The 17,372-nt window shown below is 53.9% G+C and overlaps 1 protein-coding gene across 3 annotated transcripts; it reads right to left on the bottom strand.

Annotated features, from left to right (window-relative positions):
- Window positions 1-158: 158 nt before the first annotated feature.
- IDH3B (isocitrate dehydrogenase (NAD(+)) 3 non-catalytic subunit beta) lies at window positions 159-17,118 on the bottom strand. Of its 3 annotated transcripts, XR_014711238.1 has the most exons (13): window positions 17,041-17,118; window positions 16,198-16,278; window positions 13,718-13,810; window positions 11,929-12,049; window positions 10,049-10,109; window positions 9,415-9,547; window positions 8,438-8,571; window positions 7,744-7,846; window positions 6,683-6,829; window positions 6,358-6,452; window positions 6,144-6,204; window positions 5,210-5,360; window positions 159-389 (listed from the first exon to the last, which is right to left on the bottom strand). XR_014711238.1 is itself a non-coding variant. In XM_084625607.1 (12 exons), exons 1-12 carry the CDS (start codon window positions 17,074-17,076, stop codon window positions 312-314), a joined length of 1,143 nt encoding a protein of 380 aa, XP_084481733.1. In that variant the 5' UTR covers window positions 17,077-17,118; the 3' UTR covers window positions 159-311. The 3 variants fall into 3 exon arrangements, 2 of the variants coding, with proteins under 2 accessions (XP_084481733.1, XP_084481732.1); XM_084625607.1 differs by lacking the exon at window positions 5,210-5,360; XM_084625606.1 differs by lacking the exon at window positions 159-389 and having other exon boundaries at window positions 3,364-5,360.
- Window positions 17,119-17,372: the final 254 nt, after the last annotated feature.

Genomic DNA, 17,372 nt, shown 5'->3' with positions numbered 1-17,372 from the left:
CCCACCCAGCTGGGCCTCTGCCAAAGCAGGAAGTGGGGGGTGTACTGGTTATAAGCCCCTCCCCCCCAGGGGCATGGGCCTGTGCATACAGCCCCCTCTATCTCCCCACAGCTGAGATCAAACGGTGCCCCCTCCTGGCAGAAACCCACTGCGAGAGATGTGGCCAGGAGGCTGCTTTATTGTGCACGACAGAGACAGGCCTGTGCGTGGGGACGCTCCCTCTTGAAGGCAATAAATTACCAGGCAGCTGGTGTCAAAGCAGTGAGGATTCGCAAGCAGGAGCACAGGAGGAACAGCAGCCTCTGCGGGGCCTAGTCAGCCAGGGCTGCTATCACAGCCTGGGTGAAGTCAATGGACGTGGCGTATCCGCCCATGTCTGCGGTGCGCACCTGCAAAGAGAGGGGGGGGGGCCTGTTAGCATGGCACAGACAGGTACGCTGCAGGAGCCCTCTGGGCATTCTGTACCTCTGCAGTGAGCCCTGTCCTGGGGCCAGGCCTTTCCAAACAGGAAATGCCAAGTGCCAGGCTGAAAGGCACCAAAGGGCCCCAGCTAGCTCCAAGGTCTTTCCCCCACACTAGTGGCTGCTAGGAGACGGCTGCAGCTCCGAGCTGTTCCTGGATCAGTTTAGAAATAGCCCCTTAGCCTGTCAGTGTCCTGCCCAGCTCCAGAACCATTCCCAGCAGCATAGGGCTGGGCTAAGGCTAGGCCACCAGGGAGGAGCCACTACTGCCCCCTGCCAGACAGCTTAGGGTGATAATAAAGAGCCCTATTGAGGAGGGGAAAGGGCCAGTGCAGCATGAAGGCTCAGTGTCAGAGTCTGGCTTGCTGCTGCTGTAGGACACTGCTCGCAGGGGAAGAACTCAACCTATTTCTGACACTCTCAGAGGAGACTAAATGGGCAGGACCTGCAAACACCTGTGAGGACAGCCATGAGCCCAGCAGCCCAAGAGTGAATAGAAACAAGCAGAGAAACATGATTAAGCTGGACCCGTGCAGGTAAACCCAGCGCCTCTGACTCCTCCACACGCTATGGAAACCAGGCTGCCCCCAGGCAAGTGTTCAGTTCGGCGTTTACAACACCTGCTTGCCGGTTGCCATGCTAATCCCTGCCCAGTGTTCTGCCCTGCCCCCGGCAGACACCATCTCTCCTCCATTCCCATCGCACACCAATTCTCAGCTTCTATCCCTTGCCCCGCCCTGCCATCAGGCATTTAAACCCCACCCCACTCTCAGGGAACAGAGACTCGGGCGCTCTAGAAACAGGAGCAAAGAAATGTGACGTACTTGTGGGCTGCATCTGCCAAGTGCCATGGCAGAGAGCAAGGACATGGTCATTCCTTGCTCCAGGGCAGGGGAGCGCAGGGAGACGCTAGCTAGAGAAATCCAAGATCTAGAGCCAGCTTTGCTAACACCTTGTCTACACTGCACCGCTGCAGCTGACCTAGGCCTGCGGGAGGGGCTCTCCCAGCAGCCTCAGTGCAGCCCCTCCCTGCCAGGCAGTCGCTAGGCAGATGGGCGACTTCTGCTGGCGAGCGAGTGCTGGCTACACCCTGGCTTAGGTCAGTGTAACTGCCTCGAGCAGGGAGCGTGGATTTCACACGCCCCTGAGCAATGGAGTCATACCGACCGCACCAGGCCTGGGTGCCCACTGACCTGGGAAGGGGACCCCAAGCTCAGGGGCAGGGAGGTGACGTACCCCCACAGGAGAAGACTGGGACTGGATGAAGGGGACAGGTGAGGCTGAGCACTAGGAGTAACTCTTCCTGCCCGTGGGCACAAGAAGAGACACAAGCCTCATTGCTGGAGACTGGAAACCAGCCGGGACGGAAACCCACTGGCCCTGACGGTGTGCCGGCAGGCCTAGGGGGGTGCCGGTCTCTGCTCACTCACTCTTATGCTACCTCACCCCATCTATGGGCACCAGCTTGGTGGTTGAGCTGCCCCCCGAGAACCTGCAAGAGGGGCTGGTACGAACACTTTCAACCTGGAGCAAGATCAGTTCCAGCTCCTCAGCAATTCCCCCCACTGCTGCCCTGTCTGCACTGCCCCAGCTCTCTAGTAGGGGAAGTGCAGGGGCTTGGCAGGCTGACCTCCACCTTGATCAGGCTAAGTAAAGGAACGGCGAGAACGGAGGGGACCCCAGCAGCTAGCCCCCAGCAGGCAGGGGCCTGCGCAGCTGACACCCCCTGCTTTGACTGACCGTAGTTCGGACCCCACAGTGTCTGCACAGGTTCATCTTGCCCCCCCTGCACAAAGCTGCAGCGTTGGCGGCAGCAGAGACACCAGGCTCCTGCTGCGAGCAGGCCTGGCCCCCAGGACACCTGGGTCCCTCTGGCTGATGCAGCTTCTGCAGCTGGCCTCACGCTCCTTGACCTGGGGCAGACAGTGGTGAGGGTGCTGGGCTTCTCTCCTCACGGCTGCTGCCATCTGCTGTCCACCCTTGGCTCACTGGCATGCCCTTGTGCCCCACCTCGACCCAGGCTGGGTGCTACTGGGTCTCATTTTCCTAGCCTGGCGTACATCCCTCTTCCCAGCCCTCCGCTGGCTCCTCCGGCACATCAAGGCCCTTCGCCACCTGTCCCCACCCGACTTCTCAGCACAGCTCCTGCCACCAGGCAGCCCATGATCTCAGCCTCCATCACACAGGGCTACATTCTCAAAGGCACCCCGGCCTGCTTTCTCTTCTGCTGCCTTCACCCTTAGGAGGTTCCCCGTAATCTCCTCCTCCTCCTCCAAGTCTCTCCTTCAACTGGACACCAACAAAAGAAATCCCGTGACATGGGTTAGCCTGCCAGGGCGCTGATACCCCTGCCTGCCTATCACTACTATCGCCTGGGTTCCTTGTATTCCCCACCTACCTGGTCTTAGATGTTCTGTGTACAGCACCAGGCACCCTGGGGTCCTGGTCTGTGAGCTGGGTCCTAGGGCATGTCCTACACACGCTGAACAGCAGGCAGAGAACTCCAGGGACGGAGCTCTCCTGCGCCCAAAGCCTGGCCTCCCCCAGGCTCCGGAAGGAATCACTCCCTGCTAGCAGAGGTATTAGGGATTGGCCCTGAATGACTGGCCTGTGATCCCTGCAGAGCCCCAGGCATGCTCCACCTTGAGCTGGCTCCCTGAGGCAGAGCTTTAGCCTCCACAGCTACCAGGGAAAAAGCAGGCTTGTGGCACGCCCCTCCTTCTGGGGCTGACTCCCTCCCTTGCCCGGCTCAGGGCTCAGCGCAGCCAGGTTCCCCCTCTGGAGCTGGCCTACCAGGGCAGGGCCAAGGGTGCCTCTTGCCGGAGAGACCGCATGCAATGCTAGGGCAGGGCTGGAACTAGGACTCATGGAGACACGCACTGCCTGAGAAGAGGCAGGGAGGGAGGGGAGAGTTTGACAATTTATTCATGAGCGTTAGTACAAAGCCTAATAAATACATTCTGCATTTCCTGAGGAGTGCTCCCAGCCCACACGGCAGTGGCCCAGCACTGCGATAGGGGCCTGGAGGTGCATACCTGGCCCAGACCCGCTTTCCTAATCCATCACCTGCAAGCTACCTGCAGCCTTGCTGTTTGGGTCCTTTAGGCCAGACCCCACCCCGGCCCACCTGGAATTCTACCAACGAAAAGGTCTTGGTCTCCTTAACCCTTCAGAGCCAGAGTCAGGACTTCACTGATAGGACCAGCGTTTCAGAAGCTCCCACTGGTGCACATGCACTTGTGAGCCCGACTGCCTGTGCAGGGAGGTGCTGGCAGCCAGCGTGTCAATGACACCAGTGCACACCATGCAGGCAAAGCAGCAAGCGCATCATTCACGCCACATTTTACACGTGCAGCCCAGGAAGCACCTCCCTTCTGACGTGCACACAGCTATGCAGGGCCTGGCCTCTTCTGCCTTAGACAGGCCTGGCTAGAGCAGCTGTTCTGCTCTCTCGGGGAATGCTACAAGTCACTGTAGAACCCCGCACCCTTCATAACCCCCCTGCCTCTCCCAGGTGTGACCCACTGCTTAGCCTCATGCGAATGCATGGGGACAGTCTGCCCAGCACAGACTGAGTTGCAGTGAACAACGATGGGGGGCAGGGTGCGCGACAGGCAGGACAATGCTACAGTAATCAGGACTGCACTCTGCTCTGTAGCGCACCAGACGGGCGTGCGAACCAGCCTAGAGCCCAGCCCGGCACCCAGCCTGAGAGAAGGGCCTGAGTTTCATCAGGGAGGCTGGTGGGCAGGACTTAAGGAGGAAAGCAGCCTGGAGGTACAGATGGGCCCCAAGGATGGTCTGCATCAGCTGCAAAGATCAACATGTCCTGGAGTGCCATCCTACCTGTGTGGTGACATTCTGATCTGGGAGGAGCGTGCTAGGCCTCCTGCCCTCTAGCTCTGCTCAGTGGCTAACACTTCTTTCCGAGGTCAGCGTTGAATTTTAATACTAACGGAGTGGGAACAGCATCCTCCCGCAATCTTCTCTTGGGAGGGGGATGAAGTTAGGAGGATGACATAGGGAGTTATCCCCCTGTCCCCCTCTTACACACACACACAATAGGAGAGACTGAAATTTCCTACTTTCCATCTGTTCAGATTAACAGGGATGAAATTCTACTTCACTCCAAGCCAATACTAGACTTCTTTTGTCACTTTGTGGACAGGGGTCTCCACCCTGGATGGTCCCAAGCTACGGCTAAGCCCCTCTGGAATAGGCAGATGATGCTGCAGCAATCAGGGACTAGACAAGACCATGTGGATGTGACAGCCCCGGTCAGCCATAATGCAGGGAGGCCTTAGCTGGAGCAGCAGTCGAATATTTAGGCTTAGTCCTTTCTCAGCCTCAAAGCACGGTACAAGTGTGAACTAGCTGACCCTGAACTCCCGTGCAACGTAGGGAGGTCAGCACGATCCCTACTGCACAGAGAGGGAAGCTGAGACAGGTGAACTGGCTCACCCCAGGCCACACAATGAACCAGTGGGAGAGCCAGGATTAGACCCCAGGCTCCCAATCCCGCACTCAGACCGCGCCTCTTTCTGGTGACCATCTGACCACGATTGAGGTTGGTAACAGATAACTGGGCTGGGGGAGAGGTGAGTCCCTTCCCCCTTTGGGTTGTGGTTTCAGGCAGGCTGGCTCCAGCCGCCCAAGGGGTGGGGGGTGTGTGTGTGTGTGTGTGTGACATGATACAGGTTCTTTCCTAGGGGTGGGAGCAGGACAAGAAAGGTCCATTCGGTTTGTACACTAGAAATGGGTGCTGGAGACAGAGTGAAGTCCAAGGAACTCCCACACACAGGTGGGGACCTAGACACCATAGTGTGGGTGCAGGTTGTCAATCACAGACTTGATGAAGTCCGAGGTGGTGGAGTAACCGCCCATGTCCCGCGTCCGAACCTAAAAATCCAACACAGGGAGGGGGAGAAACAAAAAGGGAGAAATGTGGATGTAAACCCAGGGAAACGAACACAAGATGGGACAGGAAACATGGTGACAGCAAAGCAGCTTCCCCCAGCTCCTGAACCCCTTTCTGAACCCCCCCCCCCCCCCGACTTCCCCCCACAGCCCTGCTGCAAGCTGGAAGAACAGACACTAAAGCGCGCCAAGCCCCCCACAGCCAGCAGGGAGTAGCAGCCTCAGGTCTGCAGACAAGCAGGGAGGGAGACACTAAACACAGCAACATCTACAAACTGCGTCCCGTTCTACGAACATGGACAGCTCAAACTAGTTGGCCGGCCTGGCTCAGTGGAAGCTTTGATAATGTGGCCATGGAGATGGCAAGACAGTGACCTCTGCCTGGGGAATCTGATTTCCCCTGAGGAAAGTGAACTCTACCAAGAACTCCCTGAGAAGGGGCCCAAACATTTCCACAGCTGTCACAACAGGAAATCGGTCGGGTACAGGTAAGAATGATGCAGACATGAGTGCAACAAGGCCTGAGAATCAGTCTGTTATGGTGCAGTAAGTCCCCACGCTACGCAAGGCCAGTCCCGGGCTAAGGAATTCCCCTAGTCTTACCCAGTGGCAAACACTGCGCTGCTTCCCCCTCTCGGGGACAGGAGCCAGAGAGAAGTCCCAGCCAACAGGCTCCAGAAAGGAAGCAGATACTCCAGGAGCTCTGGACCAGGACAGGCAAGAGGTAAGCAGCAGTGAAAGGGCTCAGAGCTGCCAGGTACTCACTTTACCAACTTTAATCACCCTCTTCACCGCATCGGAGATCATATTGGAGTGATGTTCCAAGCTAGCAAAAAGAACAAACATTTCAGCTCCAGCCCTGTGTATGCCAATGGAATTCACACCCATCCTCTGGCTTGCCCACCCGAGAGGCTGGCATGCCCTGCCCCCTGCCCACATGTAATGCAGCATGCGCACACGTCCGAGAACAAGCACCTACTTGAGATGCCGCAGCATGTTGGCAGCGGAGAGCAGCATGGCAGTTGGATTGGCAATGTTTCTGCCCACGGCCTGGGCAAATGGATGGCGGGCACCCTGTGTGAAGAGAACCACAATCAGACCGTGTTCTACACTGCTGCCATGGGGGTTGTGGGGGGGTGTCCAGCCCCATCCTGGGAGGGGCTCTCTGGATCCACTGGCCCCGTGGCAGGAGACAGGAAAGACGACAGAAGCTAGGGAACAAGCAGCTGTGTGACAGAGAGGGGATGAGCAAGGGAAGTCACTCAAGTGGAACACAGAAGCCGTGACTCAACTGGGTCACTTACCATCTCAAACACCGCGTACTCGGCACTGTAACTTTCCCCGGGAACCACGCCGGCGCCTCCCACCAAGCCAGCAGCCAGGTTATCAATGATGTTTCCATACAGGTTTGGCATGACCAGAACATCGAACTGGTGGGGGTCCTGCACCAGCTGCGCAGAGGAGAACAGAAGCAGACGTGCATGAGACCCTCCACACCATTCCCTCCCCTGCTACAGATCAGCACGGTCTAATGTACTCTGCAGCACTTCCCATCAGCACTGGTGTGCCTGGGTCACCCAAAGGGCCACATCTCACCATGCCGTAGACTGGCCAACAAGGAGCCCAAGCAATGACATTCACAGATTAGCGCCTGGGTATTAATAGGCGAACGATCTTCTTGGGACGCACCCAGGTTCGGCAGCAACACTGGGCTGAGAGGAATCCTGAGATGACAACGTAGCTGCCTCAAGAGTCCCCAGGATAGAAACAAGATGGGTGGCTGCTCCCGGAGCCCCAGCAGCCGAGGACCAACAGGCATTGGAAACATTACTGAAATAAAGCCACCCAGCCATACATCCCACCAACAGGGCTGAGATCCTACGCGCTCTCAGAAAGAAAATCAGAGAAACCTGGCAAAATTGTTATTGAGAAGTATCAGCCTGGAAACCCTGGGTATCGCCAAGCTTTCCTGGGGGGACTGATGGTGAAACAGAGAATTTACTCATGTCAGAATCACTCCTGCAGGCAAGCACAATTCTGCAAGACAGAATTATCTGGAGTTATTACCAAGGGGCTGATTACCAGGGGTGCTGGGCACCTACAGCTCCTGGTCATCCTCAACTGTGCAGCCCTGAAAGGAAGGCGCTACGTGTCCATGTGCACTACACAGGCCATGATACAAAGCGACGTGACAGACCAGTTAACACTGCATCCTTCACAAAGCATGTCACGGACAGTATTCCAAGGGCACCTGACCTGGCTGCCTACCATGCCAGGCTCTTTACCTGCTTTGCTCAAGCAGATTATCAGCACCAGAGGGTGCAGCATGGATGCACTAGGGCACAGGACTGCAAGCCATTCTCACCTGCATACAGCAATTGTCAATTATCATGGTGTCGAATTTGATCTTGGGATACAATTCTGCCACCTCTTCACAGCACTGGAGGAAGAGCCCATCTCCCAACTTCCTGAGGAAAGAGAGCAACAGACATTCATTTTAACAGTGACTCCAGGCTGCCCCAGCATCCCCTGCAGGGAGAGCAGGGGCCTGACGATGGACTCAGCCACCCAACAAGCTTTCTGAGAGTTCCTTTCAAAATGCTGTCTGTGAACTGAACCCAGAATAGCTCAGAGATGGGCAGGTCCCGCTGCACCCCACCGACGTAGGTGTGCATATGATAGACAGAGGTGAAATCCTGGCCCCACGGAAGTCAGTGGGAGTTCTGCCACTGAATTCAATGAGGCCAGAATTTCACCCAGCAAGTGAACAAGCTTCTCACCCTCCCCATCAACACCCTGCAGACACACAGCCAGGCCTGACTGTCTCACACTGCTGGGCTTTGTTACACCCATGCTGGTGTTTTAAGCATGTGCAGAGAAAGGGCACTAACGCCAAGGAAGCGTCAACATCACTCAACTCTGAGTTGCACTGAAAGGCTCTTCCAGACAGAGGGGACTTCAAAGACCTACACCCAGGGCGCTGGTGTCAGCTACTGCATATCCCATAACTGCTAGACACCCCACTTTGGTCCCCGTGCTATCCGTCTCATCGCACTCACATGATGTTGGCTTTGTGCACTGCTGTGACCTTTGAACGCCCTTTCTTGGTGGCGTAGTCAAAGGCAAATTTGGCGATGCGCTGCGACTTGTCCCGGGTGATGATCTTCAGGCACTCAATGACTCCCTTCACGCTCTGAACATTGACGGACACACGTTAGCGGCTCTGGCTGGGCTGCCCCAGGTGGCACACAACCCTGTGCTCTGCCCCAGCCGGCAGCGCACACCCAACGAGGAGATCCCACTCAGCCCTGCCAGCTGGCAGCTATCACCCCCGGACTGACACTGGGCTCAGGCTCCAAGGGAAGCGGAGTTTAACTCCCCATCGGATTCCTTTGGGGAAAGGAGAGGAAGAGACGTAGTGCATCCCTTCAAGCAAACACGTGATACTATAGGGAGAAGCCCCTGAGGAACTCAAGACAGCCCATTTCTTCAGGTGTCACTGTGGAATCGGCCCAGGGAGTCTTGTCTCCAGGGCTCTGACCAGGCTAGTATGTCCCCCAAAGCACCACTTCTCCTTGGGAGACCATTCTCCAGCCAAACGCTGGCAGGAAGCTTCTCCCAGCCCCGGGCCTTTTTCCTTTGCCTGGAGTCATGCCACCACTCCTAGTTACAGCTCTTGACTCCACACTGATCCCGCTTCCTTCTTGGGCTTTACACGCTTCCAGTACTTGTAGATAGTTCAAGCCCCCCTTCACCCCCTTGGCTGTCACACAGTCTAGTTACAAGCATCATCTCCTCTTCTGCCTGTCCCTCCAAATACCCACATCACACAGGAAGGCTCCCCGCATCCCCACACTCCTAGCACCACCACTCAAGAAGCGTCTGAGCCAAACTCTGCGAGGATGAGGCGAGAAGGGCAGCAAAACTCTCCAAGGTCTAATGCAGTGCCATCAGGGAAGTACCAGATACAAGGCCTGGAACTGGCTTCCCCGTATGGCACAGAAAGGGATGGGGTGCAGGACAGAGCCTTCCCTACCTCATGTTCCAGAGAGCTGTACTCCCCCTCCGTCTGCTCCCGGATGATCACAAGATCCAAGTTGTTGTGTCGTGTTTTATAGCCAGGTAAACTATTCACATGGACAACGTTGGCAAACAGGTCTAACTTGCGCCTGTGAGAGGAACATCAGGATCAGGAGAGTGCTTCCCACCTCCAGGACAGTAATAAATCCCGTGTGATGGTACAGACCCATCTTGATCAGAATTTTAAAGAGAGACTCTTCTGTACGAGCCTAGCCCCCATTGCTGGCCACTTGCTAATCCCATTTCCCTCCTCCAGTGAGGCCTCTTTGGCCCTCTGTGGGATGTGTCCATAAACTGCCACCCCAAACCCCACCTACCGACTGTTCCTGGAGGATCTCCGAGACACAGCAAGAAATAGAGTCAACGGATCATGAGTAAGAAAAACAATAAAGTGTCTGGCCAGTGAAGATTTTGCAGATGCCTTTTTGTGCTCTGATAACCCATGAACTTCACTCCTGCCCTGGACCTGGTGCCTAAATGCCATTCATAAACGAGGTGTCTGGAACACCCTGAATAGCTCATTTGCAGTAGGACTTTTACCGACTTTTGTTGACGTGCAGGGCCTTTGAACATGCATGACAGAAACATACCTGAGCCTCATGTCATAGGAGGCCAGCTCTCCTTTATATTCCATGGGAGTGTGGATCTTTCCTGTAATGACAGAAATGTCAGCAGAACTGGTAAGAAAGCACATGTACAAAATCAACTACCAGCTACTATAAACCCTCAGAACCCCACAGCATGGGACGGGGAGGATGAAAGGGGGTTTTGGTTTTACCCTTGCATAAGGAGTTTACAGTGCTGCACAACATTTGAGAGCTCACTAGGGTCCAGCCCCTATCACATATTATGTGATCCAGTCTCACAGCAGAATCTGAATTTATGCCCAGTCAGGATAACATAAGAACGGCCACACTGGGTCAAACCAAAGGTCCATCTAGCCCAGGATCCTGACTTCCGACAGTGGCCAATGCCAGGTGCCCCAGAGGGAATGAACAGAACAGGGAATCATCAAGTGATTCATCCCCTGTCACTCATTTCCAGCTTCTGGCAAACAGAGGCTAGGGACACCATCCCTGCCCAGCCTAGCTAATTGCCATTGATGGACCTATCCTCCATGAATTTATCTAGTTCTTTTTTGAACCCTGTTATGGTCTTGGCCTTCACAACATCCTCTGGCAAAGAGTTCCACAGGATATTTAGAAGCTCAATCTATTTGACTTACTGAAGACAAGATTAAGAGGCAAACTGATCTCCTTCTATAAGTACTTATACATGGAGAAGACATCAGATACTAGGGGGCTCTTTATCTAGCAAACAAAGGTAGAACAAGATCTAATGTCTGGAAGCTGGACTAAACAGATTCAAGCTAGAAACAGGATGCAATTTTTTAGCAGTCAGAGTAATTACCCTTTGGAACAGCTCACCAATGGACTTGGTAAATCTTCCATCACTTGAAGTCTTTACATAGAGATTGGCTCTCATTCTAAAAGGTTTGTGTAAGGTGCTCTATGTAAGAATCACTGAGTGAAGGACTTTGCCCTGCATCATGAATGAGTCAGCCTAAATCATCATAATGGGCCCATAGGCCTTAAAATCTAGGACGACATGCTACGAGGAGCACTGGCTGGAGGAGACAAGATTACCCAGACTACTAAAACTATTACCCAGCTACAGCAACTTCTGGGAAGACGACTGAAATCCCCAGGCACGTTTTTAAGAGTCTGGCACAATTCCAGTGTCCTGCCCGATACTCCCTCAGCCAGCAGCAGGTTCTAACATTCCAAGCTGCAGTATCCTTGTATTAGATCTGTAACCCAACATGGGCTACAGTTTGTACAGAAGATACTATGTAAGATAAAGTGGTCTTGCACTGTATGAGCCACTGCTGAGTCTGCTGGACACAGATCTGGCCCTACCACAGCGGATCTGGCCCTGGGCAAAGTGCTTTGGGATTCTTGGTGTATGAAACACGTCAGACCAGAGAACGCTAAAAGCTGTTCTGCTCCTTCCCATCTTGACGAGCGACAGCAGTATGACCGCCCCCCCCTTGTGTAGGTAGGCAGTAAGATGACCCTAGAAGCACCTCATCTACCTGCACCAAAGTGTCACAAACCCTCAGTACCCCCTTTTTATTACTAAACATGCCAATCACTTTCCATCCAAGGGTCAGCAAGGTCCCGAGACTCCCCAGCTGGTCAGATGATAAGTACCAGTCTCATTTACAGAGGAGAAACTGAGGCACAGAAGTTAAGTGAGCCTCTCCAGGTCACAGAGCAACTCAGTGACAGAGCTGGAGATAGAAATCAGGAAAACTGGCACCAGGTTTCCTTCTCCAATCGTCAGCCACAAAAAGCCCGGCAGTCTGAAAGCGCAGTTTGGAGGCTGGGGGAGATTCCCGTAGCATGGAGTGGGCAAAGATCCATGTACACCTGACAGATGCAGTCAGTGAGCTGCCACCATCCCATACCTATAATGGCCACTTTACTCTCCTTCATAGAGTCGACAACCTCATCCAGTTTTAACTCTGACGCCATGTTCTGCACTTCGCTCAGGTGGTGCTCGTCAAACTCCACAGGGACGCCAGCAGCCTGCCCAATACAGACACAGATGTAAAGACAGGGCTTTGCTGGGTCACAGTTCAGAGGCTGTTCATTAAATCACTTTATATGTATTAGCCAAAATGAGCTTGGTGACTGGGTGAATCAAGAGATTAGGATATGGAGCCTTTCACCTTCAAGTCTCTGGTTCCTCTCTGAGCATAGGCTGAGGATGGTGTGTATCGGAAGGAGGAGGGGACTGGATCGTTTTAGGGATTAGGAATGGGATCAGAGCCTCTGATCTCTAGGACACTTATTCAATCCAGCTCCAGATTCATAACGAAATGCTGTTGTTTTTTAAACTATGTCTTTGTTTAGAAAGTTTTAACCGGTTTACAAATCCTAGGCATGTAACTATCAGAGACACACAATAATCACCACAACATTGAACTTTGGTCTAGATAAACATTAAACAGAAATATAAACAATGGGTCTCTCTAACAGGGTGTTACCGTGCTACAGAGAGAGCATCTTGACCCTACTCAAGACGTGTCATTTTCAGTGATTTTTATTAAGTTGAATGAATTCTCTGATTAGGCATATTTAACAAACCAGGCATGTCTATCAAATGTTAACATTCAAAAAAATTGGAGAGGTGTGCTGGTTTTTAGAAAGTGAATGTATTTTGAGTATTTAATAAATGGTAACCAAATACCAGCGTTGTCCTCTGGTTATTTTTCTGGGCACGTAACTGGTGTATTAATTTTTCCACCTCCTACATTTTTTGAGCCATAGCTCTGGGGTCGGATCTTTTTCCAAAGAGAGCAGATCAGTAACCTAACAGCTACTACGAGGGATTAAGTCACTTCCTTTTGTATGTCCAATCTTGAAATATTTTAAATTATTTTTCAGAATGAAAGTTTCTGCCATCTGATGACTACTTGGGTCCCAGATCTCAGTCCAGTCTCTTTGGATAGTGCAGTCGAGACTTTATACAACTACCTCCATGTCAGGAGATTCATTTACGACAGTTGCCCCAGCCATGGTTAAAAGCAGGTTTGTCTTGTAACAAAGCCGGTGTCTAACTGTGTTTTAAATTTGTCCCCAAACTGCGCTACTCCCTTGGTCAGAGCAGGGCTGTAGGATGGACTGGGGGTATGTTTAAAACACAGTTAAGAGGGTTCCAAACAGTTTGAACTACAACAGCATTGTAACCCCTGACACAACTGGTGTAGATGACGCAAACATCCACATCAAAACCACCGCCACAGCTGGTACAAGATTTTTTCAGCAGTCACATCAGAGACGCAAGGATTGACTGGGCCACAGAAACTGAACTTGTCTTCTCACTCTTCGAAATGGGCCCTTGTAGTTAGGGTTGGTGCACACTGGGGTCTATGTGGGAAGCTTAGCATGGTTGCTACCCATGTTGAACCTGTTCTGGGGAGAACAGGGGACATCCTCCAGGATTCTCAGTCTAGCACCCTTCCTCAGCACTAAAGAGAAATGAGTTGCGCTTCAATTAATTTACAGAAAAGGGTTTAAGGAACAGAATGGTTTTATCCACCCACAACTGTCTGGGAGCAGGGGGAAGATAACAGTCCCACCTGGATATGGCAGGAGCACATACACAATCCAACTACCTTGCAAGACAATTCCTGCCATTATGTCATTTCTCTATCTCCCCCACAGTCTCAATGAGGAGTAAGTGGCTACTACCTTGAACACCTCTTTGACAGAATGCATGAGCTCCGGGCCAACCCCATCTCCAGGCAGCATGGTGACCTTGAACACCCCTTCAGGTTTCTCTGTCTGGAACAGGAAATTGAGAGGGGTTAATTCTCCTGCCACCATCCTTCACAATATCACTCAACAAGAGTGGGACAGAGCACACCCTATCTGCAATACTGCACCCCCCTCTTCTGAAAGAGCAAGCCCAGTCAGAGGTGGCTCTCACACGCTACTGCCAGAAACAGCAAGACGAGAATTGTCATTCTCAAAATGTTGGGGGTCATCAATGCCTTTACCTACTTCTCTAGATCTCACAGGTATGCTCAGGGACAATCCCCTTGGTGGAGCTGGTACCAGGATTTGAGTCCTTACAACTTTCAAAGGGTGAATGGGAGCTGCTAAGATCCTCTCTGGTGGTCAGTGTCTCTGGAAAACACCTGGCCTCTGATGCAGGAGAACACAGGAATCTTCCAGAAGAAACTGACCCAAGACTCACTGTAGCAACATTCAGTTCCCCCATGAAACTCTCTCTGATGGATTAAATTAAATAAGACCCAATGCGCAGAGCAAAGCTTGCTACTTGAAAGTAGAGCACAGAGGGTCAGAGGTTGCATGGTATTTGTTCCCTGTACCGAGGAGACAGCTTTACCTTTAATCTAAACCACATAGCGTTCACTCATATAAAAATTAATGGGTGTCTTTATATATAACAAAAAGAACGAGGAGGACTTGTGGCACCTAAGAGACTAACAGATTTATTTGGGCAGACGCTTTCTTGGGCTAAAACCCAAAGCTTATGCCCAAATAAATCTGTTAGTCTCTCAGGTGTCACAAATACGCCTCGTTGTTTTTGCTGATACAGACTAACACAGCTACCACTCTGAAATCTTTATATATAAGAGTTACAGTTAATGTCCATCAACAGGCATCACAAGCTAAAGAGTCAGAGAACAAGCACTTGTGATGGAGATTTTGCATAAACTTTTCCTCATCCCACGATGGAGAAAGAGACAAAGACTACCAGGGCACCCATATACAACATAGGAGACCATTAGTCCATCCACTCCTGCATCGGCCAACACCTGATACTTCAAAGGAAGATGAAAAATCTTAGTACACCTGTTGTATATAGGGCAAAATATCCCTTCCTAATAACTGTAGTGATCAGCTGATATCCTGAAGCATAGGATTTTATTACTCCATTTCAGCACAAACTTCTATAGAATGGTCTTAGTTACAAACTTAGCCAGCCCTTTTACAAATCTGACCTTAGTATTTGGCCGTGACCCAATGTGTCTATAAATTATTTAGCCATGTTCTGTATAAAAAATTTCTTTTATTTGTTCTAAAGTTACCTGTCATTAATATTCAATGACCCATGAGACAAAATAAAAAAATAAAAAAGGCAACTTCCACAAGAAGTCATAAATCCCATCAGTCAAGTGTCTATAGATCTTTTCGTTCCAAGGCTAAACAGCCCTAGATTTTCCAATCTCTCTCCATATGTAAACCCCACCCCAGGACTTGTAATTATCCTCTCTGGACCTCTATACTGCCAGGCCAAAGAATTCAAAAATCCAGGGCAAAGCTCCAAAAAGTCATGGATTAAAAAATAGGTCTTTTAACATGTAAATAATAGTGTGGGGTTCTTTTTTTGCCTTCTGGATTTTGAGCATTTTGGGTACACAATTTTAAGTTCTTCTCTGCACCATGAGAGCTCCTAAGATTTGACATCAGGTGCTGGGGCTTTAAGAACCCCACCAAATACTATCAGAATCACAGTACAATCATGTGTTGGCAACACTGGGACCTTCACAATTACAGCTCTAGTCTCAAGATGCAGTCACCAATGGCTACCCTTTCATTTCACAGAGCAGCCACCAAATGGCTCTCTCAGCCCCTGCCTCATCGTTCTTCAGATGCGTCCACGTTATCCCACACAGTGTTTTCCGTGTTAGTTCTTATGGCTTTTTAATGCATCCTCAGCACTTCATTTCTTCTGTTGTGGTCACTGCATCTTTGCTCCTTGAATAGAGAGAAATATCCATCTACCTGCTACCCTCCCCATCTGACTCTGTTCTGGAGAAAGACTCAGCCCTCTGAAAACCAAATCCACGGAAGAGCCCACGTGTGAGCATGCGGGAGATCAAACACCACATGCGGGATAGGTGAGCACATCGCTCCGTGAGTGACTGGGAGGCACTTAGCTACAAGGGTGATGAGCATGGAACAGGGGCCTATAGAGATAAGAACAGAATAGCCAGGAACGAGACTTGGCAGCAGAGCCGCAGCGAACCTGAGAAATCCTCCCCAGCAGCGCCTGGCCCTGCCTGGCCCCCCTGAGATAGGGGCTGCGTCTCCCCCGGAGCCTGCTCTCACAGCATCCCCAGGGGAGCAGGTAAGGATGGGAGGCCCTGGTGAGGCGCCATCTCCCCGCTCCGAGCTGGGGCATGCGGGGGGTCCCTCACCTGACGTCTCGTTGTCTGCTGGGGGGCGGCAGAGGCGCTGAGGTTCCTCCAGGCCCCGCGGCCCTGGGCACGCAGGAGAGCCTACGAGGGAAGAAAGCAGAGAATGAGAAACCCGCAGCCCTGGGCCCGACCCCCTGCCCTCGGGTTGATCCCGGCCTCACTCCCCTGCCCCCGACCCCGGCCCGACCGCTGGCCGCTCCCCAGGGCCCCCTGCCCTCGGGCTGATCCCGGCCTCCCTCCCCTGGCCGCTCCCCTGGGCCCTGGGGCCGCCCCCGGCCTGACCCCCCTGCCCTCGGGCTGATCCCGGCCTCCCTCCCCTGGCCGCTTCCCTGGGCCCTGGGGCCGCCCCCGGCCTGACCCCCCTGCTCCCGACCCCGGCCCGACCGCTGGCCGCTCCCCAGGGCCCCCTGCCCTCGAGGCGATCCCAGCCTCATTCCCCTGGCCGCTCCCCGGGCCGCCCCCGGCCTGACCCCCCTGCCCTCGGGCCAATCCCAGCCTCATTCCCCTGGCCGCTCCCCGGCCTGACCACTGGCCGCTCCCCTGGGCCCCCCTGCCCTCGGGCTGATCCCGGCCTCCCTCCCCTGGCTGCTCCCCTGGGCCCTGGGCCCGCCCCCGGCCTGACCCCCCGGCCCTCGGGACGGCCTCACTCCCCAGCCCCCGACCCCGGCCCGACCGCTGGCCGCTCCCCAGGGCCCCCTGCCCTCGGGGCGATCCCGGCCTCCCTCCCCTGGCCGCTCCCCTGGGCCCCGGGGCCGCCCCCAGCCTGACCCCAGTCCCGGGCGCCGCGACCCCCGCCTCGGGAGGAGCCCAGGCCCGTCCTGCCGGCCCCCGCGCGGCCCTCACCCCGGCAACCGCCCGGACGCCGCTGATCGCCGCCATCTTGCAATCCCACAAGCCCAAGCAGCTCCGGAAATGACGACACCACGGCCCGAGCGCAGAGACGTCACTTCCGATTTCCGCCTCCGCGGAGTCCGCGGCCGCCGGGGGCCGCGCTCACGCGCCGAGGGGGCGGGGCCACGAGGGGGAGGAGCCCGGGGCGGGCGCTGGGCTCCCTGCAGGGGGTCGCGGGCCACGTGCTTCTGGCTCCCCCCCACCCCCCCCGTCCGGGCCCTGCCGGGGGGGGGCGGGTCTGGGGGGGGCGGGGCGGCCCCTGGCTCCCCCCCCCCCGCCGGTGC

This window comes from Lepidochelys olivacea (assembly GCF_965140295.1).
Source record: "Lepidochelys olivacea isolate rLepOli2 genome assembly, chromosome: 4".
Classification (NCBI taxonomy): Eukaryota; Metazoa; Chordata; order Testudines; family Cheloniidae; genus Lepidochelys; species Lepidochelys olivacea.
The sequence above is the reverse complement of the archived record's forward strand: the minus strand, read 5'-3'. Positions and strand labels throughout refer to the sequence as shown.

What these genes read in the sequence shown, in the direction of transcription:
- IDH3B (XM_084625606.1), bottom strand. Translation starts at nt 17,076, where the DNA reads ATGGCGGCGATCAGCGGCGTCCGGGCGGTTGCCGGG. An exon ending in CTGTCAAAGAGGTGTTCAAG is followed by an intron (nt 12,050 to 13,717) that starts GTAGTAGCCACT and finishes TGTATTGGGCAG; the next exon opens with GCTGCTGGCGTCCCTGTGGA. An exon ending in AGTACGCGGTGTTTGAGATG is followed by an intron (nt 6,453 to 6,682) that starts GTAAGTGACCCA and finishes CTCTTCACACAG; the next exon opens with GGTGCCCGCCATCCATTTGC.